This window comes from Nycticebus coucang, chromosome X (genome assembly GCF_027406575.1).
Source record: "Nycticebus coucang isolate mNycCou1 chromosome X, mNycCou1.pri, whole genome shotgun sequence".
Classification (NCBI taxonomy): domain Eukaryota; kingdom Metazoa; phylum Chordata; class Mammalia; order Primates; family Lorisidae; genus Nycticebus; species Nycticebus coucang.
The window spans coordinates 17,389,492-17,416,033 of record NC_069804.1 but is presented as its reverse complement, the minus strand read 5'-3'; the positions used below and the strand labels follow the sequence as shown (position 1 = coordinate 17,416,033).

The 26,542-nt window shown below is 40.2% G+C and overlaps 1 protein-coding gene across 1 annotated transcript in view; it reads right to left on the bottom strand.

Moving 5' to 3' along the window:
* Nucleotides 1-4,035: 4,035 nt before the first annotated feature.
* The window catches only part of PPEF1 (protein phosphatase with EF-hand domain 1), a 116,606-nt gene continuing 94,099 nt past the window's right edge, over nt 4,036-26,542 (bottom strand). Inside the window, exons 12-17 of the mRNA XM_053579777.1 lie at nt 24,946-25,131; nt 23,304-23,446; nt 19,751-19,857; nt 7,564-7,727; nt 6,061-6,145; nt 4,036-4,615 (exon numbers count right to left, since the gene is read on the bottom strand). Of these exons, the coding sequence (XP_053435752.1) occupies nt 4,404-4,615; nt 6,061-6,145; nt 7,564-7,727; nt 19,751-19,857; nt 23,304-23,446; nt 24,946-25,131 (897 nt within the window). The 3' untranslated portion in view covers nt 4,036-4,403. The remainder of the gene's footprint in view (nt 4,616-6,060; nt 6,146-7,563; nt 7,728-19,750; nt 19,858-23,303; nt 23,447-24,945; nt 25,132-26,542) is intronic.

Below are 26,542 nucleotides of genomic sequence, written 5' to 3'. Positions count from 1 at the left end.
TACATCTAAACACCATTATTTGCTTGGGTAAATGCCCAGTTAAGATAAGATGGCTGGGAAAAGCACACCTTAAACATGAATAAGGTTTGTTATGCAAACTTTTAGGCTCATGTCTTTCCCATAGTAAAAGTTAGGAGTGGTTTTAGGTGCAGAGAAGGAGACACCTTTACGAAAGGTCATTTTCTTTATAGACATAAATTTTGTGAAGAGTTTCAAAATCTTGCTCTTCAGTTAGATCATTCATGTAAGTGCTTTTTTAACAAACGGGGAAAAAAAGAAAAGAAAAAATAACTGGTAGAAACTTACCACAGCTTTCTTTAGAGGCCTCTCAGTCCTTGATCAGTCTCTTTTTAGGGACTTCTATCAGAATTTTAAGGGATAGTCCCTTTTCCAATGTCCTAGTCATTTGCACAAATGACAACAATTTTTTTGAAGGCTAGGCACCTGTACTCAGTGGTTAGGGCGCTGGCCGTATACACGGAGGCCGGCGGGTTCAAACTCGCCCGGGGCCTGCTAAACAACAAAGACAACTGCCAAAAAAAAAAAAAATAGCTGGGCATTGTGGTGGGCACCTGTAGTCCAGCTACTTGGGAGGCTAAGGTATGAGAATCGCTTAAGCCCAAGAATTTGAGGTTGCTGTGAGCTGTGACACCACATCACCTACTGAGGGCAACATAGTGAGACGCTCTCAAAAAAATTTTTACTTGGGAGGCTGAGGCAAGAGAATCGCTTAAGCCCGAGAGTTGGAGGTTGCTGTGAGCTATGAGGCCACAGCACTCTACCAAGGGCGACATAGTGAGACTCTGCCTCAAAAAAAAAAAAAATTTTTTTTTTGAAACTTGTTTTAGGGGTGGTGCTTGTGGCTCAAAGGGGTGGGGCACCCACCAGTCCCATATGCCGCAGGTTCAAACCCAGCCCCGGCCAAAAGCTGCAAAAAAAAAAAAAAAGAAACTTCTGTTTTAAGGGTGATTTATTGGGGTGCTCTGGGGCAAGACTAGAAGTCGTTCTAGGTTGTTTGTTGCCATAGAGCTGGAACACTTTGGAAATGTCTTTCAAACGGTCATTTGCAATCTTCCAGGGTTTGCCTGGCCCATAAACTGGACCAGGAGGGGTTACTGATATCATCATTCGGATAGTATTTTTCCCCTTTCATCATTGTTGGTTTTTTTCTGAGAAAAAAGGCAATTCAGAGTGTCAGTAGACTGAATACTCAAGCAAGGTAGGAAAGAAAGGAGCAGTAGGAATGACATCAGTTTTACTGTCCTTGGTGTGGGGGATATCTTGGATTTCTAGTTTTTCATTAGCTCTTTAAAATGAACCTTTTAGAAAGGCTATTTTGGAATCCTGGGCAGGTAACCAAGCAAAAAAGTCAACAGATTCTAATTAGGCAGGGGAGGATAGAGAGAAAGAGAACATAGAAGCCTCTACATGTCAATCAAAAAATATGCATCCCATTTAAACTTTAACTTTATAGCTGTGTTCTTCTAATGTAGTTCTAAGAATAAAAGCAAGCTTGGGAAGTTCCAACAGTCCACCTACAGGTCACTAGAGCTCCAAATTGTCCTGGGTATAATTTGTGTATTGGCTTAAAAATGTACGTTCAGAATGGACCACGTTGGAACATATAAGCTAGCTGGAGTCCCTGAAAGGGACCCTTGCATCCCTTAGAATTTGTGGATCCCATTATGTTTCTCATTAATCGTTCTAGAGCAAAATCCAGAGATACTCCCAAAGACAGCCACAAGAAAGGAAGGTTTAGACACAACAGTTGTGTCTAGTTGCAAATATGGGCGGCAACCCACATTTCTGTTGCAAATATGGGCGGCAACCCACATTTCTGTCCAGCCATATTCTCAGCAACTCCCAACTTTTTGGTTGGTTGACCAAGTTCTCAGGACACAAAAACAAGACAAACAGGAAAGCAATAGTTGTCCACGGGGGTGAAAGGATCACTAATGGAGGATACCCTAAAACCAAGGGTTTTTTAAAAATCAAGGATCTCATTTTTATGTTGGCTCTTGGGTCTCTTAGAGCCAAGACAGTTTTAGTTCTGGAATCTCCTTAAACAGCTGAACCAATGATTTCCCCTCCCTCAGCAAGCAAGAAGAAACAAAGAGGATAGATAGCTGTGAATTTCAAAAGCCAATGTTCACCCCTGAAGTAATAACCACTTATAGAAACCACTGTCAGTTACCTTTCAAACTGCAGCCCTTGCTGGTGACTCATCAGCCACTGAAATCCCAAAAGTAATGTGACCCATCATGGCACACACTAACCCTTGGCACTTGTTTTAGTCTGTTCTGTGGTACTATAACAGAGTACCTGAGACTGGGTAATTTATAAAGAGTGGAGGTTATTTAGTTCATGGTTGTGGAGGCTGGAAAGCCCAACACTGGGCAGCTGCATCTGGTAAGGGCCTCATGCCGCTTTTATAACAGTGATTTTCAATAAGTGTGGAGTGAGATCTGAGGTGTGCCACAAAAATTTTAAATATCATTAATTATTTTTGAAAAGTTCAAAGCACAGTAAGTATATTCTTTTTTTTACCTTTTTTTTTGATGAACATAAGTGTGCTGCAGAAGTTTAACTGTACGTTCAAGTGTGCTGTGAGATAAAAAAGGTTGAAAAATACCATTTTACAGCATAGCTGAGAGAGTAGATAGAAGGAAGGGTAGAGAGAGCACTTGCACTCAAGAGAAAAGGGGGCCAAACTCCCTTAATGAAGAATTCATTCCTATGAGAAAGGTATGAATCCCTCTTAACTACCCAATTCCCTCTCAAAGGCCCTACCTCCCAACATGGTCATAATGGCAATCAAATTTCAACATGAGTTTCATAGGGGATAAACCATATTCTACAGCAGTACTCCAAGGTCAAATGCTCTCACACAGCATTAACCTGGGATTTGAAAGCCAAAAAGTTTGGGGAAGGCTCAATGGAAAAAAAGCAGTCTAGCCCAAGACTGGAGGAATTTATGACACCTCAGGCTCCATGAGGAAGACAGAAGACCTCAAAAGGGGTCAGCAGCATGTCCGAATACCTCAAGGGGTCTGGGAGTTAATAGCAGTCTCCTTAGGGTCTCTTTGTTGCTTGCCAGGCCTGTCAAAAAATAAATAAATTTTAGTTTATAGCTGGGTGCTGTGGCAGGTGCTTGTAGTCCCAGCTACTTGGGAGGCTGAGGCAAGAGGATCCCTTTAGCCCAAGAGTTTGAGGTTGCTCTGAGCTGTGACACCACAGCACTCTACCAAGGGCAACATAGTGAGACTGTCTCAAAAAAAATGATAAATTTTAGTTTAAATATCTTAATTGGCTTTATTGGTGACTTCATTCCATAAAAATGGAATAAATGTTCTGATAGGCTGTGCAACAGAGGTGTTTTCATAGACAAAGAAAAGCTAAAGAAAGCAGAAACGAACTAAAAACAGATTGGTCATTTCAAAGTTACTTTCTTTATAAGATGGAAACAGGGAAATAGAACAATTTGGAAATAACTGGTTGATATCAGGTTACTTCGGTGACCTTTTGTTGTAAGGACAAAAGGCAGAGGGAACTTCATTATCACGTCAATTGAAACTGGCCTGTTTGGGAAATTATTAGGCTGTTATCTCTCTCTGATTTCTCAGAAAGTCAGATAACAACTCAGTTTCAGGTTGGTGATGTGGAACCTCAGCCTGAGTGATTTCATTTTGAATTTCAGCCTGGTCTACTGGGGCCTGGTATAGCAGCTTAGTCCAAACCAAGAGCTTCCTATAAATTTCATAGCCAGGACCCCATCTTACCAATAAAGGTGTCAAACTATATTAATTTTAGGACTCAATCCACATGTATTCATTTTGTATCTTCAACAGACATGAAAAATATTCTTTTTAAACATACATTCCCATAGCTTCCCCCAAGAATCTGATATGGCCCTCATCCCTGAAGGGTGGGTTCTGTAACTGAGGATCACTGGTTTATAAAATCTCAAAAAAAGGATTACAGTTTAATGATGGAAAGATTTTATTCCATTAATAATTCGGTATCCCTTCACCCATCCCTCAGTTGCTCACAGATGTTGCATTTAATAGTTTTCTCCGGTGTTCTGTGGGTTCATTTCAGATGTTTTCAAACCGCTCTGGTTTCTTGGTTAGGTGGTATCCAAGAAACCAACACTGTATTCAAACCCAGTTTGTCACAGGCAATGTGTGGGTCCTCATGCTGGAGCCAAATCCTATCAGCTGACATTTAGCCTAGTCTTACCAGTAACAGCTTGCTAGGAACTTCCAAAGCCTATACTATGCATTTGCTTGTGTTGTGTGAATTTAGGTGCACTTTTCTCGACTGATTATGAATTTCAAGAGTCCTGGAAAGGATTATGTCCGTGATTTGGGCCCAGCTGTTTATAAGGAACCTGAAGGATGCTGTCATATCTGCTTAGTAAGGCTGTTGTCTGATTTCGTCTCGTATTTATGCACTACATAGAAAGCCTTCAAAAACTCATTAAAGTCAATGCTTCCATCTTTGTTCAAGTCCATTGTGTTGGCCAGCTTATCAACTTGAGACTCATCAATAGGAACATTGTAGTGAGAACTAAAAAGTTTCCACATGGCCCGAAATTCTTCCATGGAGATCAGGCCTAAAAGAATATAGGAGAAGGTTATTAAGTGTTCATTTTAAGACTCACCTAAGGCAGGGGTGGGAAAGTTGCAGTGATAGAATAGTCCCAATTAGAAGCTCACTAATGTGCCTGACCATCACGATACTGAAGGAAATGGAAGAATAAGATCATAAATGTAAGAAATAATACATCACTTTCAACTACCAAGTAATCCTGAGATTATTTTAAAAGTAGCATGAGTGACAGTTGAGAAATGGGGAGAAGACTGAGGACTGTGGAACTAAAAATGGCATAGAAATTATAAGATCTGGGGCAGAGAGGATAGCAACAACAAAGTAGAAGGAGAAGATACCTGGGAGTCAATGAGAGAATGGCAAACAATGGCGCTGCCTTTTTATAGGCATGTGTTGGTTATTGATGTTTTTGTGTTTATGGGTATCTGTAGTAGGGGATTAGCTGATGATTTCTTTTTTATTTTTATTTTATTTTATTTTTTTGAGACAGAGTCTCATTTTGCTGCCCTCTGTAGAGTACTATGGCATCATAGCTCACAGCAACCTCAAACTCTTGGGCTCAAGCGATTCTCTCATTTCAGCCTCCCTAGTAGCTGGCGCTACAGGTGCCTGCCATGACACCCAGTTATTTTTTTGTTTGTTTGTTTAGCAGGCCCAGGCCGGATTCGAACCCACCAGCCCCAGTGCATGCGGCCAGTGCCCTAACCACTGAGATACAGGTGCCCAGCCTAGCTGATGATTTTAAGTTTGAAAGTAAGTAATTGTGTGTCAAAGTTAGGTAGAAAATAGCTTTCATAACCCTTAATCTCCAAAACAGAATTAGAACTCTTAAGAATGACTTTTATTGCCAGGAATAACTAAAGATATTAAAATAGACAGTGAATTATCTTTTCATTTGTGCTGGTGCTGGTGTTTTGTAAAAGGAGTCCAGTTTCACCAATGGCTCCATAGACTTCTGTAGGACCCTGTGGTCTTTTTTTGTTTTTAAACAGAGTCTCACTTTGTCACCCTCAATAGAGTACCATGGTGTCATAGCTCACAGCAACCTCAAAGTCTTGGGTGCAAGTGATCCTCTTGCCTTAGCCTCCCAAGTAGCTGAGACTACAGGTACCCACCATAATGTCCAGCTAGTTTTTACATTTTTAATAGAGACAGGGTCTCATTCTTGCTCAGGCTGGTCTCAAACTCCTGAGCTCAGGCAATCCACCCACCTCAGCCTCCCAGAGTGCTAGGACTACAGGTGTGAGCCACTGTGCCTGGTCTCCCTATGGTCTTGAATACAGAATTTGTGGCCAAACTAATGTGACAATAATATTAAACATGAGTTTATTATTCCCCTTGAGGTTCACCAAGTTTTGACAAAGAATAGATAAAAACAGAGTTCTGATTTCAGAGAAACAGACTAGCTATTGCTTTCTACTACTATTGAACTAATCAAAATCCATTTACCTGAGTGATCAGAGTCGATCATATTAAATATGATTTCCAGGTCAGATCGGTATCTGTATACGGTTTCAACAATAGTAGATTGAACCTAAAGTAAAGATTTTCTAAATGTTAAAACATATAGAATTAATGACACAAATCAACTTTAGCAACTAAACATCATCGCCAATTCAAATTATGTTTATTAGATAGAAATTTGAGAAGGCTCAGCCCAGCCCTCTTCAATCAGAGAAAAGACCTTGCTCTCCTCGTTCTAAGGTTCTGCACTTTGTGTTCTCAGAGAAGAGAGCCAAGTGAACAAGGCAGCAGTAAATAACATTAGCTGCCATTTACTGAGAGTTTCTGTGATCATTTCATTCAGTTCTCTACAACTACCCTAGGGAATCAGAACAGAACTATTGTGTCCATTTTACAGAGGTAGCAAACAGAGACATAGAAGAACTTCCCAGTCGCATGGCTAGTAAAGCAGGATTTAAACATCAACTCTCTGAAGCCAAAGCCTCGGATTTTAATCGCCGTGGTAACTACCTGTGACGTGAAGTCAAAAGCCTCCTTCCTGGGGATATTTTAGTCTCCCACCTGCACTTTACTTCCCTTCTCGCTGCTCTTCACATCTTCCCCGTAAAGGATCTCCCAAGTCCTACCTCCAAACAGAGTGCTTTCAGCTCAATGAGACAACTAATCGCTGATGAGTTGTTAACTGATAAGTACTGGGATCTGAACTCCCCCAGGGTATCTGCTTTTAATTAACAAGGGATTCTACCTTTTAAAAATCTTTAAGGCATTCTTTGGGTCCTCTCAGCGAGTCTGCATACTCAGTTTCAGAAAGACTACCTGGAGTATTCCAAATCAGCAGACCCCAATCTTTTTGGCCCCAGGGACCGGTTTCATCGAAGACAATTTTTCCACAGACTAGGGGTGGGTGTGGGGAGGTAGATGAAGTTCAGGGGGTGATGCAAGCATGGGGAGCCGGCTGGCCACTCCCTGTAAATACAGAAGAGGGTGCTTTGCTTGGCCAGCCACTTCCCTCCTGCTGTGTGGCCTGGTTCATAAGTTTCACAGAAGACAATTTTTCTGTGGACCAGGGATGGTGGTGCAGTAGGAGGGTGGGGTAGGGAGCTTTGTGGTCTGCTCCTAAAAGGTTGTGGACTGGTTCCCTGGGGTTTGGGGATAGCAGTTCTAAACGGTATGTGGTAAGAAAGAATGGATGGTACATATGCCTTTCTGCGGGACAATACTTAAAAAAAAAAAAAAAACAACCTATATTTGATGTGGATTCGCTTGCTGAAGCTTTTTTTTTTTTTTTTCTTTTTGCCTCTCCTGAGAACATGCAAATTTCTGCAACAGATCACAATGTACCTGGGAGATTCCCCTCCTGCCTTTCCTAAGACTATAGCTCTCATCCATGATTCCACCCCGAACTTTTCAAAGGTTTAAGTTACTCTTATAGGTTGTCTAAAGAGTGTTTTAGCCCAGCCAGGTTTTAGCTGGAGCTGTGTTACTTGCCTGTTGTACAGGTTTTTCAATGTGGATATCCTGGAAGCTGGACATGTAGATAACATTTCCATCTTTGTCCGTTGTTACCAGATGTGAACTCAGGGTTCTCCATGGTAACTTCAGCCCCAAAATGTTCTCCATGGATAAAGCCCACTGGCCCAGAGAAACTTTTCCTAACAACAACAACAACAAAGCCCATATAATTTATTTATAATTTGGTTTGAAAAAAATACAACCTCCTTGGTAGAGCCAGTGGGAGGCTTAGGGTTTTGAAGCTTAGGGGAATTGCTGATCTCCTTTCTGATTTGGGCAACCAGGACCCCACCCTGAGGGAAGAATAACTAAGGAAAGTCTTTAATATTGCACACATCTCAACAGGAACTACTATCACCTGTAAGAAATCAGATTTTGGGTATTAGATTCTTTTTTTCCTTTTTCCAGTTAACAAAGTAAGATATGCTTATTACAGAAGATTTAAAAACACAAAAGAATGTAAAAGTACAAGATTCACTAAAATATTTTGGCATATTACTCGCCTGTCGTTTTCCCACCTAATATCCTTTTACCTCCTAATATTATATGCAGTTTTTCTTTTTCCTTTCGAGACAGAGTCTCAAGCTGTGGCCCTGGGTAGAGTGCCTTGCTGTCACAGCTCACGGCAACCTCCAACTCTTGGGCTCAAGTGAGCCTCTTGCCTCAGTTTTTCTATTTTTAGTAGAGACAGGGTCTTGCTTTTGCTTAGGCTGGTCTCGAACTTGTGAGCCTAGGCAATCCACCGCCTTGGTCTCCCAGAGTGCTAGGATTACAGGCATGAGCCACCATAGCCAGCTATATGCAGTTTTTCAAAACATAAACATCTTTATTTTTTCTGATTAAAGATATGCTTATCTTAAATGATTTTTGAATAAATAGAAAAAAGTTATTTCTAGTCTGTTTTATGTGTATAAACATGTGTATACATAAATGTTCTATTTTCTTTCTTAAAATAAATACATGTATACATTATACTCTAGCATATGTTTTATATACACATATTGCATATGGAAAAAACACACACACATTTACTCTAACCTGTGTTTTTACTTACAATAAATCATGGACATGCATCTACCTTAATAAACATATATATGTATATCATCATTTTAATGGCTGTGAAACTATTCCATTATTTCCTTACGATCATTCCTAGAAGTGGAATTGCAAGATTAAAAATTATGCAGATTTTTGGGTGGCGCCTGTGGCTCAGTGAGTAGGGCGCTGGCCCCATATGCCGAGGGTGGCGGGTTCAAACCCAACCCTGGCCAAACTGCAACAACAACAAAAAAATAGCCGGATGTTGTGGTGGGCGCCTGTAGTCCCAGCTGTTCGGGAGGCTGAGGGAAGAGAATCGCGTAAGCCCAAGAGTTAGAGCTTGCTGTGAGCCGTGTGATGCCACAGCACTCTACCCGAGGGTGGTAGAGTGAGACTCTGTCTCTACAAAAAAAAAAAAAATTATGCAGATTTTTAAGGTTTTTTTTTTTTTTTTTAATTGTTGGGGATTCATTGAGGGTACAATAGATTTTTAAGGGTTTTGATTAAGGGGTAGGGAATCTGCAGGCTTCTTCTGACTTCAAGATTGTTCTTTTTTAAGCACCAAAGGAGGCAAGAAAAGCTTCATCTTTCTGTGTTGCAATAAAAGGATTTGTTCTCAGGTGGCACCCATAGCCCAGTGGGTAGGGCGCCAGCCACATACACGGAGGCTGGTGGGTTCGAACCCAGCCCGGGCCAGCTAAAACACCAATGACAACTGCAACAACAACAACAACAACCATAAACAGCTGGGCGTTGTGGCGGGCGCAGTAGTCCCAGTTACTTGGGAGGCTGAGGCAAGAGAATCGCTTAAGCCCAAGAGTTTGAGGTTGCTGTGAGCTATGATGCCACAGCACTCTACCCAGGGCAACAGCTTGAGACTCTGTCTGGAAAACAAAAAAGGACTTGTTCTTTAAAATTTGAATTTAGTCGAAACACTACAGTAAAAAACCCAGAAGGCCACATGTGGCCCCAAGGCCATAGGTTTCCCACCTCTTTTCCCACACATAATTCTTAATTTTTCAAATTAGTGTTTTACACATACAGAAAAGTTCATGAAATACAGAACTTAATGAATTATGACAAGGGTTACTCTTGTGTAACCAACACTAAAGATAAGAAATAGGGTGTTGCCAGTATCCAAAAACGTCCCAGAATGCTAGGATTATAGGCGTCAGCCACTGCCCCCAGCCTCTTTCATTTCTTTATTGATTAGTAGGAGTTATTTATATTTTCTAGATATGAACCTTTAGCCAATTACATGTGTTGCAAATATCTTCTCTTATTCTCTGGCTTACCTTTTTTCCTCCTTTAATAGTGTAGTCTGATATAAAGAAATTCTTGATTTTAATATAATTACAATTACCACTCTTTTCTTTATGGTTAGTGGTTTTCCGTTCTGTTTATGAAATCTTTACCAGGTCCAATGGCAAAAATTCCATATCATATTCTAGATGCTCTGTTGTTTGTTTCTTACATTTAGATCTACAATCCCCCCAAAGTTGATTCTCATGTATATTGTGAGCTATAGGCTGTTCTATGTTTATATGGAGATCCATTTCACCCAGCATCCTTTATTAAAGACTATCCTTTGCCCACTGCTCAGCAGTGGCACCTTCAAATGTCTGCATACACGTGCATCTGTTTCAGGATTCTCTATTCACTTCCATTTGTCTGTATGGGTATCCTTGTGCCAATTCCATACCACTATATTACTGTACCTTTACAATAAATCTTGATATCTAATAGGAAAGTTCCTCTCACCTTATTCTCTTTCTTAAAGAAAGCCTTGGCTGTTTTTGGCCTTTTGTGCTTCTACATGAATTTTAGATGCAGATTCTCAAGATCTATGAAAAAATCCCTACCTTGGGATTTTGATTTAGATTGCACTGGATCTATAGCTCAATTTGAGAACAATTTTATATCTTGACACCATTAACCCATACAGTCCTTGCACACGGTAATTAATATCCACCAATTTATTTTAGTCCCTTTGATTTCTCTTAACAATATTTTAGAAATCTCATACATTATTCATCAGGTTTCTCCCTTAGCACTTGATTATAAATTATAAATGGTATCTTAAGATTTTCATTATCTAAAAGTTCATTGCTGGCTACCCCAGTATCAATTTATTTCCACTCAGCTCCAAAACTACTTTTTTTGCCCTATTTTGTGGTACTGGAACTGGACCCTATAAGCTGTTATAATATTAGGCTTTGTTAGTAGAAGGTGCAGAAGAGCACTGCAAGGCAGAAGAAATAGCTTTTCTTTCTGGTTCCAGTGTGCTTTGCTTCTTGTTTCTATAGCACGGCATGGTATGTGGAAAGTGCAGTGGCACTCACCCTCTAATAAAGTTCACTGACACCACAGTGAGTGCTTCATTGCCAGCATTGTGTAGGAGTCACAGTGTGGTGTACAGCCGAAAGAGAGTTTTGCTGGCACCCAGTAGGTCACTCCATCCTCTCCAGTCCTGGCCCACTAGCTGGAAACCAACACTGACTTGAGGCACTGAAGTAAACTTCTGCCCTATTGAGTGGGCCACAGCCATACCCACTCCAATGAGATGTGAATCTCAGTTGTGGTTAAGAATAGGGGACACTTCCCTTGTGTACTCTCTCTCTCAGTCTTAGACATTACAGCTCCTCCCTATACTTGCCATTTCTGTATTATTTTTTTTTTTTTTGCAGTTTTTGGCCAGATTTGGCTTTGAACTCGCCACCTCCGGGACACTTCCCTTGGGTACTCTCTCTCTCAGTCTTAGACATTACAGCTCCTCCCTATACTTGCCATTTCTGTATTTTTTTTTTTTTTTTTTTGCAGTTTTTGGCCAGATCTGGCTTTGAACCCGCCACCTCCGGCATATGGGGCCGGCTCTCTACTCCTTTGAGCCACAGGCGCTGCCCCATTTCTGTATTCTTTAGTGCTTTTATTCCTTTTAGTAATCACCTTTTACTAGTTGGTAATTCTTTATATAGTTTCCCTGTTGAAATTATTGATGTAGTTTCTGTATCCTGAATAGACTCTGACTGATACACTAGTAAATGGACATGCAATCAATTTCGATGTATTGACCTTGTGGTCAACAACTAGCTAAATTCATTTATACTTTCTAAATGTTAAATTTCAGATTAATATGAGGGTATACATGATTAGGTTACATTTTTTGCATTTATTAGGTAAAGTTGGAGTTGGCATTGAGCCCTTCACCCGGGGGTGTGCTATATACCCTTACATTGTGCCCATTAAGTGAGAGCTTACTGAACACTCTTCCCTCCTCCCCTCTCACCTTTCCTTCCCTCACCCTCCATCCCCCTTGAATTTAATTGTGTTTTCCTCTCCTGTGGGCTTATAGTTATTTATCATTTATCAGTTCTAATAGTTTTCTTTTCTTTTCTTTTTTTTTTTTGGCTGGGGCTGGGTTTGAACCCGCCACCTCTGGTATATGGGGCCAGCACCCTACTCCTTGAGCCACAGGCGCTGCCCCGATAGATTTTTCTATAAATTCATTTGGATTTTCTATACTCAACCATGTTGTCTATACATAGTAATGGTTTTATTTCTTCTTTTTTTTAATCTTCTTTTATTTCTTTAACTTACATCATTACACTGGTTAATATCCCTACTATAATACTGAATACATGTCTTGATAGTGGGCATCTGTATGAGTTTCCAATTGCTCCTGTAACAAATTATCACAAGCTTAGTGGCTTAAAATAACCTAAATTTATTCTCTTCTAGTTCTGAAAGTCAGAAGTCTGAAATTAGTGTTATTGGGCAAGACGTCAGCAAGGCTGGTTCCCTCTGGAGGATCTGAGGGATGATCCATTTTCTTGCCTTTTCTAGTTTCTAGTGGTCACCTGTAGTCCTTGGCATGTGGCCCCTTCCTCCACCTTCAAAATATGTAATTTCAATATTTGCTTCCATCATTATATCACCTTTTCCTCTGACTCTTGTCTCTTCCTGTGTCCTTATAAGGACAATTATGACATCAGGCCCACTTGGCTAATACTGGATAATTTCTCCAGATAAAGATCCTTAAATTAATCACATGTGCAAAGACTTTTTTTGCCACATAAGAGAACAGTCACAGATTCTGGGGATTAGTAAAGCTTTTACCATTTCTCCATTAAATATGTTATTTGCTATAGGCTTTGACAGATATATTTTATGAGATTAAGGACATTTACTACTTAGTTTTCTAAATGCTTTTTAAAATCATGAAACTGAGCTGGGCATGGTAGATCACGTCTATAATCCTAGCACTTTCAGAGGCCAAAGAGGGTGGATTGCCTGAGCTCAGTAGTTCAAGACCAGCCTGAGCCAGAGTGAGACCCCATCTCTAAAGACTAGCTGGGCATGGTAGCGAGTGCATGTAGTCTCAGCTACTTGGGAGGCTGAGACAAAAGTTTGAGGTTGCCGTGAGCTATGATGCCATGGCAGTCTACTCAGAACTACTGAGACTGTCTCAAAAAACTAAAAAATCCATGAAACTGGAATACAATATTTCATGGAAATGGAAACCAAAAGAAAGCAAGAAGGGCCGGGTACAGTGGCTCATGTCTGTAATCCCAGCACTTTAGGAGACCAAGGTGGGTGGATCGCCTGAGCTCACGAGTTCGAGACCAGCCTGAGCTAGAGTGAGACCCCCATCTCTAAAAATAGCTGAGTGTTATGGAGGGTACCTGTAGTCCCAGCTACTCGGGAGGCTGAACAAGAGAATTGCTTGAGCCCAAGAGTTAAAGGTTGCTATGAGCTATGAACAACAGGGTACTCTACCGGGGGCAAGAAAGTGAGACTCTATCTCAAAATAATAAAAATAAAAAACAAAAAACAAAAGAAAGCAAGAGTTGCTATTCTTATCACAGATACAATTGACTTTAAAGTAACAAATGTAAAGAAAGAACACTATATATTGGTCAAGGGAATCATTATGATGAACACTATATATTGGTCAAGGGAATCATTCAACAAGAAGACATATCAGGCTCGGTGCCTGTAGCTTAGCAGCTAGGGTGCCAGCCACATACTCCAGAGCTGGCAGGTTTGAATCCAGTCCAGGCCTGCCAAACAATGACAATTACAACCAAAAAATAGCCGGGTGTTGTGGCGGGTGCCTGTAGTCCCAGCTACTTGGGAGGCTGAGGCAAGAGAATCACTTAAGCCCAAGAGTTTGAGGTTGCTGTGAGCTGTGATGCTACAGCACTCTACCCAGGGCGACAGCTTGAGACTCTCGTCTCAAAAAAAAAAAAAAAAAAAAGACCTATCAATTCTGAATACTTATGTACCCAACTTAAGTGCTCCCTATTTATAAAGTAAACTCTACTTGATCTAAACATATGATAAACAACACTACCATAATAGCCAGGGAATTCAACACCCAACTGACCGAACTGGACAGATTCTCCAAGAAGAAACTAAACAAAGAAATTACGGACTTAAACACGACTCTAGTACAAATGGGCTTACAAGACATCTACAGAACATTTCACCCCAATACTCATTCTTATCATTAGCTCACAGATCATTCTCTAAGATTGAGCACATCCTAGGTCACAAATCAAGCCTCCACATATTTAAAAAATAGAAATTTTATCCTGTATCCTTATAGACCACAATAGAATAAAAGTAGAAATCAATTCCAATAGAAATATTCATCCCCACACAAACTAATGGAAACTAAACAACTTAATGCTGAGTGATAGCTAGGTCAAGGAGGAGATAAAGAAGTAAATCAATAGATTACTTGAACAAAATGACAATGAGTCCACAAGCTACCAATATCTGTGGGATACTGCAAAAGCAGTCCTGAGAGGAAAATTCGTTACTTTAAATGTTTACATCCAGAAATTGGAAAGAGCACAAATCAACAATCTAATGAATCATCTCAAGGAACTGGAAGAAGAGAAAAATCTAATCCCAAACCCAGCAGAAGAAATAACCAAAATCAGATCAGAAATAAATGAAATCAAGAACAAAAGAACCATTCAGAAGATTAACAAAAGAAAAAGGTTCAAATCGGTTCTTTGAAAAGATAAACAAAATTAACAAGCCATTGGCCAGATTAACCAGAACCAAAAAATACATCTCTAATAAGCTCAGTCAGAAATGAAAAAGGGGAAATAAAAACAGATACCACAGAAATACAAAATAGCATTACTATTTTGTATCAGTGATGATACAAAAATCTCTATGCCCAGAAATTTGAAAATGTGGAGGAAATGAACCAATTCCTGGAATCTTACTATCTCCCTATATTCAACCAGGAAGAAACAGAACTCTTGAACAGACCAGTATCAGCTCTGAAACTGAAACCACAATAAAAAAAAAAATCTTCCAATAAAAAAAGTCCTGGACCAGATGGTTTTACACCAGAAGTCTACCAAACCTTCAAAGAGCTGGTACCTATATTCCAGAATATATTCCATAACACTGAGAAGGAAGGAACCCTCTCTATCTCCTTCTGTGAAGCAAACATCACTCTGATATGCAAACCAGGGAAGGACATGATGAAAAAAGAAAATTATAGACCAATATCTTTGGTGAATATAGATGCAAAATTAATCAATAAAGTCTTAGCAACCAGAACTTAGCTACACATCAGAAAAAGAAAACATCACAATCAAGTGGGCTTCATCCCAGGGATGCAAGGCCTGTGCAACATATGCAAATTTATAAATATAATCACCATATAAAAAGAAGTAAAAACAAAAACCGTATGATCTCTCAATAGATGCAGAAAAAGCATTTGAAAAAATTGAATACTTTTTCTTGATATCTACACTTAAGAAAATTGGCATAGTTGGGACATTCCTCAAATTGATGTGTAGTAGAAGCCATCTATAACAACCCCACAGCCAGCATCATACTGAATGGAGAAAAACTGAAAACGTTTGTGGCAGGCAGACATTCCAGAGGACTTATGCTAGAATGCCTGGGGCCTCATGCCCCCCACCCCACCCCACTGCTACTCAGCACACCTATGGAGGCAGTGGTGAGGGGGGTTAAGAATGTTCACCAGAATAGACAGAAAACTAGTTTGGGGACATCTGAGTAAAATTCAGCAGTTTAGCAGAGGCAGGATATCAGCAAAATTAGAAGGGGATTAAAAATTACCCTTGAGGGCGGCACCTGTGGCTCAGTGGGTAGGGTACCAGCCCCATATGCTGAGGGTGGTGGGTTCAAACCCAGCCCTGGCCAAACTGCAACAACAACAAAAAATAGCTGGGCATTGTGGCAGGTGCCTGTAGTCCCAGCTACTGGGGAGGCTGAGGCAAGAGAATTGCCTAAGCCAGGAGCTGGAGGTTGCTGTAAGCCGTGTGATGCCATGGCACTCTACCAGGGTGATAAAGTGATATTCTGTCTCTACAAAAAAAAAAAAAAAATTACCCTTCAGCCAGAGATAATCTAGCCTGAAGGCTGTTACCATAACTGGTCCTCTTCCACCCCTAAGGCAACTTGGTTTGTTAGCTACTTAGTTCTGCCCTTGAGAATTTTTCTAGGATTTAATGCCTTCACCCTGAGGACCTTTTTCATAATCAAAAGACCACTGGCATTGGCATGATTGAATCATGAGACTATTAACTCTTCTTCCTTCTGTAAACATATGCCTTAAAATCTTACATAAAAACCTCCTGAGAATTCAAATCAGGGCAGCACCTATCTGCTTCTCTATAGGCTGAAACAGTGTCCATATCTCTAGGACTCAGCAGACTTTTAAATAGAAACTCTGCATGTTGATATCTTGGCGCCATTTCTCCCTCTACCTCCAGAACCATGTGGTCTGCAAAGTCCTCTTTGGGGAATTCTCAGTCGCCCTTGCACTCCTTCCTGCACCACAACAAGCATTTCCACTCAGAACAGGGACCACAAAAGGATGTCCTCTATCACTACTACTATACATACTAGCCTAGTGCTCAAAGTCCTATTCAAAGCAATCAGACAAGAGAAGGATATCAAAGGGATCCAAATGAGGAAGAGGAGGTCAAACTATCACTTTTTGTGGATGACACAATCTTATACCTAGAAAACCACAAAGACTCAACAAAATGACTCTTGGAATTGAAAACAAAATACAGCAATGCCTTTGGATATAAAATTAATGTACACAAATCAGTAGCCTTCATATATGACAACAGCAGGCAAGCCAAGAATCAAAGGCATAATACCCTTCACCATAGCATCAAAGAAAACTAAATACCGTGGAATATATTTAATAAAGGATGTGAAAATTTCTATAGAGAGAACTACAAAACACTGAGAAACGAAAGTGCAGAGGATGTTAACTGAAGAATATCCTGGTTTGGAAGAATCAATATTATTAAAATGTCTATACTACTGAGGCAGGACATGGTTGTTCACACCTGTAATCCTAGCACTCTGGGAGACCAACATGGGTGGACTCCTTGAGCTCAGGAGTTCGAGACAAGCCTGAGCAATAGTGAGACCCCATCTCTAGTAAAAATAGAAAAACTCAGGCAAGAGGGTAGGGTGCCGGTCTCATACACCCAGGCTGGCGGGTTTGAACCTGGCGCAGGCCAGCTAAACAACAATGACAACTGCAACAAAAAAAAATAGCTGGCATTGTGGCAGGCGCCTGTAATCCCAGCTACTTGGGAGGCTGAGGCAAGAGAATCGCTTAAGCCCAAGAGTTTGAGGTTGCTGTGAGCTTTGATGCCACAGGACTCTACTGAGGGAGGCATAGTGAGATTCTGTCTCAAAAAAAAAAAAAAATAGGCTTGGCACTTGTAGCTCAGTGAGTAGGGTGCCAGCCACATACACCAAGGCTGACAGGTTCGAGCCCAGCCTGGGCCTGTTAAAGAATAATAACTGCAACCAAAAAAATAGCCGGACGTTGTGGTGGGCGCCTGTAGTCCGAGCTACTCAGGAGGCTGAGCCAAGAGAATCACTTAAGCCTAAGAATTTGAGGTTGCTGTGAGCTGTGATGCTATAGCACTCTACTGAGAGTGACGTAGTGAGACTCTGTCTCAAAATAAATAAATAAATAAATAAATAAATAGGACCTGATCAAGTTAAAGAGCTTCTGTACAGCTAAGGATACAATCAACAAAGCAAAAAGACAACCTATGGAATGGAAGAATATATTTGTATGCTACCCATCCAACAAAGGGCTGATAGCCAGAATCTAAAAAGAACTCAAGTATATCAAAAAGAAGAATTCAAACAACCTCATTAAAAATTGGATAAGACATGAATAGGAACTTCTCCTAGAAAGACAGATTAATGGCCAACAAACACATGAAAAAATGCTTATCGTCTCTAACCATCAGAGAAATGCAAATCAAAACCACACTGAGATATCACCTAACCCCAGAGAGAACAGCTCACATCATAAAGTCCCAAAGCGACAGATGCTGGCATGGATGCAGAAAGGAACACTTATACACTGTTGGTGGGACTGCAAATTTGTACAACCTCCACGAAAAGCAGTATGGAGAATCCTCAAAGAACTAAAAGTAGACCTACCATTTGATCTGCAATCTCATTACGAGGTATTTACCCAAAGGAAAGAAAGGCATTCTATCATAAAGATACTTGCCCTGGAATGTTTATAGCAGTACAATTCATAATCACAAAGAAGTGGAAACAACCCAAGTGCCCTTCAACACATAATGGATTAACAAATTGTGGTGGGCGGCGCCTGTGGCTCAGTGAGTAGGGCACCAGCCCCATATGCCGAGGGTGGCAGGTTCGGACCCAGCCCCGGCCAAACTGCAACAGAAAAATAGCCGGGCGTTGTGGCGGGCGCCTGTAGTCCCAGCTGCTCGGGAGGCTGAGGCAAGAGAATCGCATAAGCCCAAGAGTTAGAGGTTGCTGTGAGCCGTGTGACGCCACGGCACTCTACCCGAGGGCGGTACAGTGAGACTCTGTCTCTACAAAAAAAAAACAAAAAACAAATTGTGGTATACATATACCACGTAATATTATTCAGCCATAAAAAAGATAGAGATTATGTATCTTTTGCAACAACCTGGATGGAACTGGAGACTATTCTCCTTAATGAAGTATCACAAGAGGGAAAGCAAACACCATATGTACCCAGTACTAAACTGGAAGTAATAGATTAACACCTACATGCTCACATGAAAGAAAAACTCAATTCAAGGGGGGAAGTAGGGAAGGAGTTGGGTAAATTCCCACCCAAAGGGTACATTGCACAGGTATATAACACACTACCTAGTACAGGGCACACCTTTTAATCAGACTTTAATTCTACAAATACAAACTATGATATAACCCCACATTAATCTGAAATTTAAAAATACCACGAGATCAAAGTGAAATACATCAATTATTCTTATTTTGATAGAACTGACTTTTTAAATTGTGTTAAAGTGGTCATGATACTGATTTTCTTTCTTTTTCTTTTTTTTGAGACAGAGTCTCACTTTGTCACCCGCACTAGGTAGAGTGCCCTGACATCATAACTCAAGCAACCTCAAACTCTTGGGCTCAAGCAATCCTCTTGCCTCAGCCTCCCCAGTAGCTGGGACTATGGGTGCCCACCATAACACCCAGCTATTTTTTAGAGACAGGGTTTCACTCTTGCTCAGAGTGGTCTTGAACTTCTGAGCTCAAGCGATCCACCCTGCCAGGGCCTCCCATAGGTGTGAGGAACTGCACCTGGCCAAATGTGGTTTTAAATTACCTTTCATGAGGAGTGGAGATGCAGCTGAGAGATTACTTTTTTGTAAAGCTCATAAATGCCTTAAAATTCTTCATCCTCCAGAATTTAGCTGTTTATTAATATGAAGGCCCCCCAGGGTGTCTAGTCTAACATACAACCAAAATAGAAGTCGAATTCAGAGGTGTTGGTGGTTGTTTAAGTTGAAAGAAGCTTGCTTAAAAGAAAAAAATATGTCTTTTTTGAGCAAATAGTGGATTATATTTCACTTTAAAATTAATTTCATTTTTACCTATATCATTCCTTTCTAATAAAAATGGAGAACTGAAACCCAAGGAATAAGAGAGGGAGAGAGAGGAGAGAGAGAGAAGGGAAGGGAAGGAGGGGAGGGAGGGAAAGAGAAGAAAAGGAGGAAGGAAAGAAAACTCATCTGTATGTAAACTGGTACGTTAAGAAACAGTAAGTGTTACATAATTTTATTACCTGATTTTCTGGGGTCTTGAAGTTGAAAAGCACGAGTGAGGTCAGTTTTTCGTGAAATCATTCTCTCTTTTAGTGCCCTGATGGCACTGATTTCCATAGTATTCACTCTATGTTAAGAAAACATTAGGTGACAATTACATAAATCATCTTGTTCTGTTTCATTTTAATGTATGATCCTATTATTTACCAGTTTTCATTTTATTTATTTTTAAGGTTAGAGGTTTACATCCAGATGGTTAGCTATGCTTGGTACTATTTTTTTTTTTTTTTTGTGGTTTTTGGCCAGGGCTGGGTTTGAACCCGCCACCTCTGGCATATGGGACCAGTGCCCTACTCCTTGAGCCACAGGCGCCGCCTGCTTGGTACTATTTTTAAAAATTGTCCTTTTCTGCTAAATTGTAATACCTCTGTGGTCATATGTACATATCTTGTTTCCATATGTAGTTGGATATATTTATGAAATTTCTACTATATTCTACTCACATATCTTGTGTCAATACCTTTTGCTTTATTTTAGTAATTTAATGTAAAGTTTCAAAATCTGGTTTGAAAATTCCTTTATTTTCCTTCTTTCTTTTGAGACAGAGTCTCAAGCTGGGGTAGAGTGCTGTGGCATCACAGCTCACAGAAACCTCCAACTTGGGCTCAGACGATTCTCTTGCCTCAGTTTTTCTATTTTCAGGGGGTCTCGCTTTTTCTCAGGCTGGTCTCAAACTCGTGAGCTCAAGCAATCTACCTGTCTTGCCCTCCTAGAGTGCTAGGATTACAGGCCTGAGCAACCGTGCCTGGCCTCCAGTTTTCATTTTAAATGAATTAAATTCAGGGCGGCACCTGTGGCTCAAGGAGTAGGGCGCCAGTCCCATATGCCAGAGGTGGCGAGTTCAAACTCAGCCCTGGCCAAAAAACAAACAAAAAAAAAATAATAATAAGAAAATAAAATAAATGAATTAAATTCACACATATCATGTTACTAGAGAGTAAATGCTTATATAAGCATACATATACATGTGTGTATCTATACATTTTGTAAAGCCTTAAATGAATTACAAATAGTCTTTTCCTTTGAATATCAAGAGTCCCAAGAACAATTATTTGAAAAGAAGGAACATAAAGGACTTTTCAACCAGATTTTGAAACTTTACATTAAATTACTAAAATAAAGCAACAGGTATTGACACAAGATATGTGAGCAGAAGTAATAGAAATTTCATAAATATATCCAACTACATATGAAAACAAGATATGTATATATGACCACAGAGGTATTACAATTCAGCAGAAAAGGACAATTTTTAAAAATAGTACCAAGTATAGCTAACCATGTGGATGTAAACCTCTACCTTAGAACATTTACAAAAATAAATTTTGAAGTAGAGGAGGAAAAGAAGAACAAAACAATCACAATAGTTCCATGCTTCCACATGTGACCTCAAATCACCTTTCATGGTAGTGAAATGGTTTCTGTGATTATTCCTTAAACAATACAGTATAACTATTTACATAACACTTACACTGTATTAGGTATTATAAGTAATCTAGAGATGATTTAAAGTATGTGGGAAGATATGCATAGATTATATGCAAATAGTATGGCATTTAATTTTATTTATTTAATTTTCATAATTTGTATAATCAATTATTTTTTTATTTCATATTAATATGAGGGTACAGACAATTAGGTTACATTGTTTGCTTCTGTTAGGTGGAGTCCAAGTTGTGCTTGTGCCCCTTACCCAGGAGGTATGCCATATACCCTTTATATTGTACCTGTTAGGTTAGAGCCCACCAATGCCCCCTTCTCTGACTTGAGTTCAATTGTGTTTTTCTCTTGTGTGGGTGTGTAGTTCATCTATTGTTTTCATATTAGTATTGAGTATACTGGAATCTTGCTTTTCTGTTCTTGTGATACTTTACTAAGTAGAATGCTCTCCGACTCCATTCAGGTTAATACAAAAGACATAAAGTCTCCCTCATTTTTTATGTACTATGCCATTTCGTAGAAGGGACTTGAACATTTGTGGATTTTGGATTTTGGTACCTGAGGGGGCTCCTGTAACCAATCCTCCACAGACAGCAAAGGATGACTAGCCAGAGACAGAGATAATAGATACAGAGGGATGTGTGAGAGATGTAGGGATTGCCAAAAGAATACACACTTTAAGAAAGTAAAAAACTGTATTAAAGTTATGATACTCAAGTCACATTTGACTTCTGCAATTACAAGAGGTGCTCAAATATGACTTGTATTCATCTTTTGTTACCTATATATTGGGTATTACAATTTAATAGTGTATGTAGAGATGACATTTTCTTTATCTGTTGATGGACATGTAGGCTGTTTACATAACTTGGCTATTGTGGATACTGATGCAATGAGATACTAATTTCTTTTCCTTTGGATATATATCATGAAGTGGGATTGCCAGATCATATGGTGGTTCAAGTTTTAAGTTTTTGAGGAAACTCTGTACAGTTTTCCATAATAGCTTACCAATTTACATTCCTACCAACAGTGCAGAAGACTTCCACACCCTTGCCAACACTTGTTCTTACTCGTCTTTTTGATAACAGCCACCCCAGCAGATGTGAGGTGATATCTCATCGTGGTTTTGATTTGTATCTCTCTGTGATTATTAGTGATGTTGAGTACCTTTTCATTTGTATGTATGTCTTCTTAGGACAAATGTTTATTCAAGTCCTTTGCCCATTTTAACTTGGATGATTTATTTTTTTGCTATTGAGTTGTATGAGTTCCATATATAGGAATGTTTGTTACAGCATTTTTTTTTTTTTTTTTTTGAGACAGAGTCTCAAGCTGTCGCCCTGGGTAGAGTGCCTTGGTGTCATAGCTCACAGAGACCTCAAACTTTTGGGCTCAAGTGTTCCTCTTGCCTCACTTAGTTTTTCTATTTTTAGTAGAGATGAGGTCTCGCTTTTGCTCAGGCTGGTCTCGAACTCCTGGGCTCAGGCTAGCTTTTTCTATTTTCAGTAGAGATGGGGTCTCGCTCTTGCTCAGGCTGGTCTTGAACTCCTGAGCCCAGGCAATCCACCTGCCTCGGCTTCCCAGAGTGCTAGGATTATAGGCACGGGCCACAATGTCCAGCCGGACACTCAACTGTTTTAGTCACATGCACTTCTGGGTAGAGAAGAGGGAGCAAGACTAGACAGAGCTGCCTGTGGGGCAGAGAAGGGTACAGGTTACGGTTAGGTGGGGAGCTACTTCTTTCACATTCAGTTATGGTTTGTAGGTGCTGATTGTTTTATTCATCTAAAAAGATGCATGAATTGAACATTGCTCTTTTGGTTTCAAATATGGGCGCATTAAAGTCACATACTAATGGGTTATTTATTTTCCCATGTCCTTGTCTCTCCCCACCTCCCATTGTTATGTGACTGTTAACCACTTAGCGTCTGGAACTATTTCCATTTTGTTTATACAAATGAGTAACCGATACGTGACTGTCTTCACTCTTGTGGATGCTCTTAGTAATTTGGAATGTTCCATTTGGTCACCAATACCAGTGCTCAGAATTCTCCTTAGAGTTATACATACCTTTGATGAAGAGGTTTCAGGCATGTAGCCTTGGTTACTTGGTACTGGAAAAATCGAGGAGTCATACCAGAACACAGTCTTATGTAAGCTCCTCGATTGCTGCCTTCTTCATAATAATTAGAAGCAGAAAATATAGTTATAACCTAATTAAAGAAAAAGAAGGTCAGGTTTGTGTAAAATTAGTTCTTAAAAAGATCATTCAATATCAGAAATAGCTCAATTCTTAAGAAGCAAAATTTAAACAAACTTCATAATCCCTGCAAATTACCCATGTCTGAAGTGATTTCCTGTGATTCCATCAGAGGAAAACGAGGCTTTTTACTCAGTTTCCCCAGGAGTACTACCTCCTAGCCACTCACCCCATATCCCCAGTGCATGACCCTGTAATCCTGTGTACAATTTTAGTGCTGACTCTTAGAATCCTCTTTTTTTTTTTTGTGGCCACTTTATGGCCCCCGGTAGAGTGCCGTGGCCTCACACAGCTCACAGCAACCTCCAACTCCTGGGCTTAAGCGATTCTCTTGCCTCAGCCTCCCGAGTAGCTGGGACTACAGGCGCCCGCCACAACGCCCGGCTATTTTTTGGTTGCAGTTTGGCTGGGGCCGGGTTTGAACCCATCACCCTCGGTATATGGGGCCGGCGCCTTACCGACTGAGCCACAGGCGCCGCCCTCTTAGAATCCTCTTTAATGTTTGGTTTTGTAAATTCTAATTTTCCAAGAGGACAAATCCTTATTTTCTTGCTTTGTGATATTTGAGCCTTCAAAGTAAAACCTGTCTAGTATCTCAGTCCTTTGCCTGAAGCTAAGTGAACTGGAGGTTCAGGGCCTCACAAAACCAGTACCTTAAGGGCAGGGAATAAAGGACCACGGCCACTCACTCTCTTGGGAAGGGTCTAGCCTCAGGGTTGTGGTGGAATATGAGAGAACAAATACTTGTTGGTGACAAGGAATCTGGCTTAGACCCAGTTCTGTCCTAATGAGCATATCACTTCAGATAAGCCACCACTGTATTCTATTTTCTTATTACAACGAAACCCTAAATAATCCTTGCCTTACTCATCATGCAACATTAGTATGAGCCAAAAATGAATTAATAGAATTTAGAAAGTAAGTACTGACACAGAAGGAAATGCCACACGTTGGTGTTCATTCTTATCAACTGATGTTCACTGTAGGAAAAGGGGTATCATAGGACAACTTGGGACAAGAAACCAGTTCCTCAGTCTTCACCTCTTCTAGCCTCATCACTACTGGAGGAACATGGCACACTCCATTTTAGTGGCTGCAGCTAAGCTGACTACAGTAGACAACTTGCTGGAGATCGCCTGCGCAGGCTGTTGCAGGGAAGTGTGTTTTTTGTTTTCACCCCTGTGTAGGGAACATGAAAAGAATAAAAGAGAGCTAACTGGGTTCACTGCTGCCTTTCATGTGCTCTGTGAGGAAAGGTACATTTTTAACCCCTGTCCAGGATAGTGGCCTTATAATTAGCAAAGAACAAAGTGTTTCCAGGTATGTACTTAGCCCTATGTATCAGAACTTCTGTTTTCTGGGATTAGGGAAGATCTGAGAAATAACTGTGAACAAAAGACTATGTTTAGGGGAACGATGTTTATGAGAACATCATCAACAACATTAGCTTACCTTCCCATCATGGCAGATCTCATACCCTTCAGGCTTACATTCATGAGACCTAATGAGCATCTTCAACTGGTATTTACCAAGAACCTTGGAGGTAATATCTGGTCCAAAATAGCAGCCCCCTCCTCGACATGTGTTTGGGTAACAGCCTTTTTTGCCTCTTGGATCACTCCACAGAATATCAATAACCTTAGAACAACAATACAGATTAAGCTATAATTTACAAGTGAGAGTTTATCTTTCTAGACTCTAACTTATTTGCCAGAAATATTAACCCAAGTTACCCCAAAAGCTAAAGGCTACTTCTTATTTCTCCTTCAAAAGTGTTCCATACTCCTTTCCTCTATGAATCCTTCCCAGAATAATTTTAATGCCCATAGCCATTCCAACCTCTTTCTATTCAATCCCAATGACCAATTTAGCAGTAACAATAACCAAAGGAGAAATAGACAGTAACCAGGAAAAATCAGCTCTTGCTCCCCCTTTTTGTTTTTAAAAATGCCATTACAATTATTTCATAACTGTTGAATCTACCAACTTCTTTTCTCTTAAAAAGTGCTTGATTTCATATTCAGAGGAAAAAGTAGCTCTTCACTACCACTACATATTAAGAGATAAGGTAGGTCTCACCACTGTGGCTTTGGCCCACATTTGTATCCAGTTGAGCACCCAGCCTAAGGAATCCCTTGCTCTTTCCCATGACAAATATAGAAATCTGTCCATCCAAGAGCATCTCTTACAGCATTCCTTCACCTTCTGTCTCCTTGGTAAGTACATTCTCAGGCTCAGCCACACACTTAGCTACTAGAGGGATTTCACAATGTGTTCTCCCAAATCCACAAGTGTTTCATTAGCATAATTTTCCTTCCGGGGCTGGTAGAGGCAAATGCAGGTTACATGACACCCAGGACTGAAGACTCACGTTTTTAAGAGTATTTCTCATAGAAAATCAGAGGCTCCCTCTTTGTGGCTCTCATCTATCTACAATGTTTTTTTATTTAAACTTCTTAAACATCTTATAGTGAGAAAAAAATCTGTCACTAAAGCTATACAACATTTTTTTTTAATAAACAGAACCTAGTACTTTATTTATTTATTGTTGTTGCAGTGTCATTGCTGTTTTTTAGGTGGCCGGGGCCAGGTTCGAACCTGCCACCCTCGGTATATGGGGCCGGTGCCCTACCCTCTGTGCCACAGGTGCCACCCACTTTGACATGTTTAAAATCAGGCATTTGGGCCAGCTGACCTATAAAGCATCTCAAAGTTCTAACAGACTGTGATTCTAAGATTCTATATTTTCTACATGTTTCTCTTTAGGGCATGAAAAGCATGGATTTGAGGTTGTGAAGTTATTCCAGTGGGTCAAAATCAGGGCGTGAGAAAGGACCAGAAATGGCTGCTCCACTAAACTGGACTGTAAATGCATGTATAGGTTTGGTATGGAAAGGAAGCTAGAAATAAGTGAGGGGAAGGGAAGAGCAGAACTGGCAGAAGAACTGGGGTGAAAAAGCACATGGTCAGAACTAGAGAAACCTGTACTAGGCACATACCAGACACTGGCAGAGTTTCATGTGTTTGTGTATGTTCTGCTGTCCTGGGT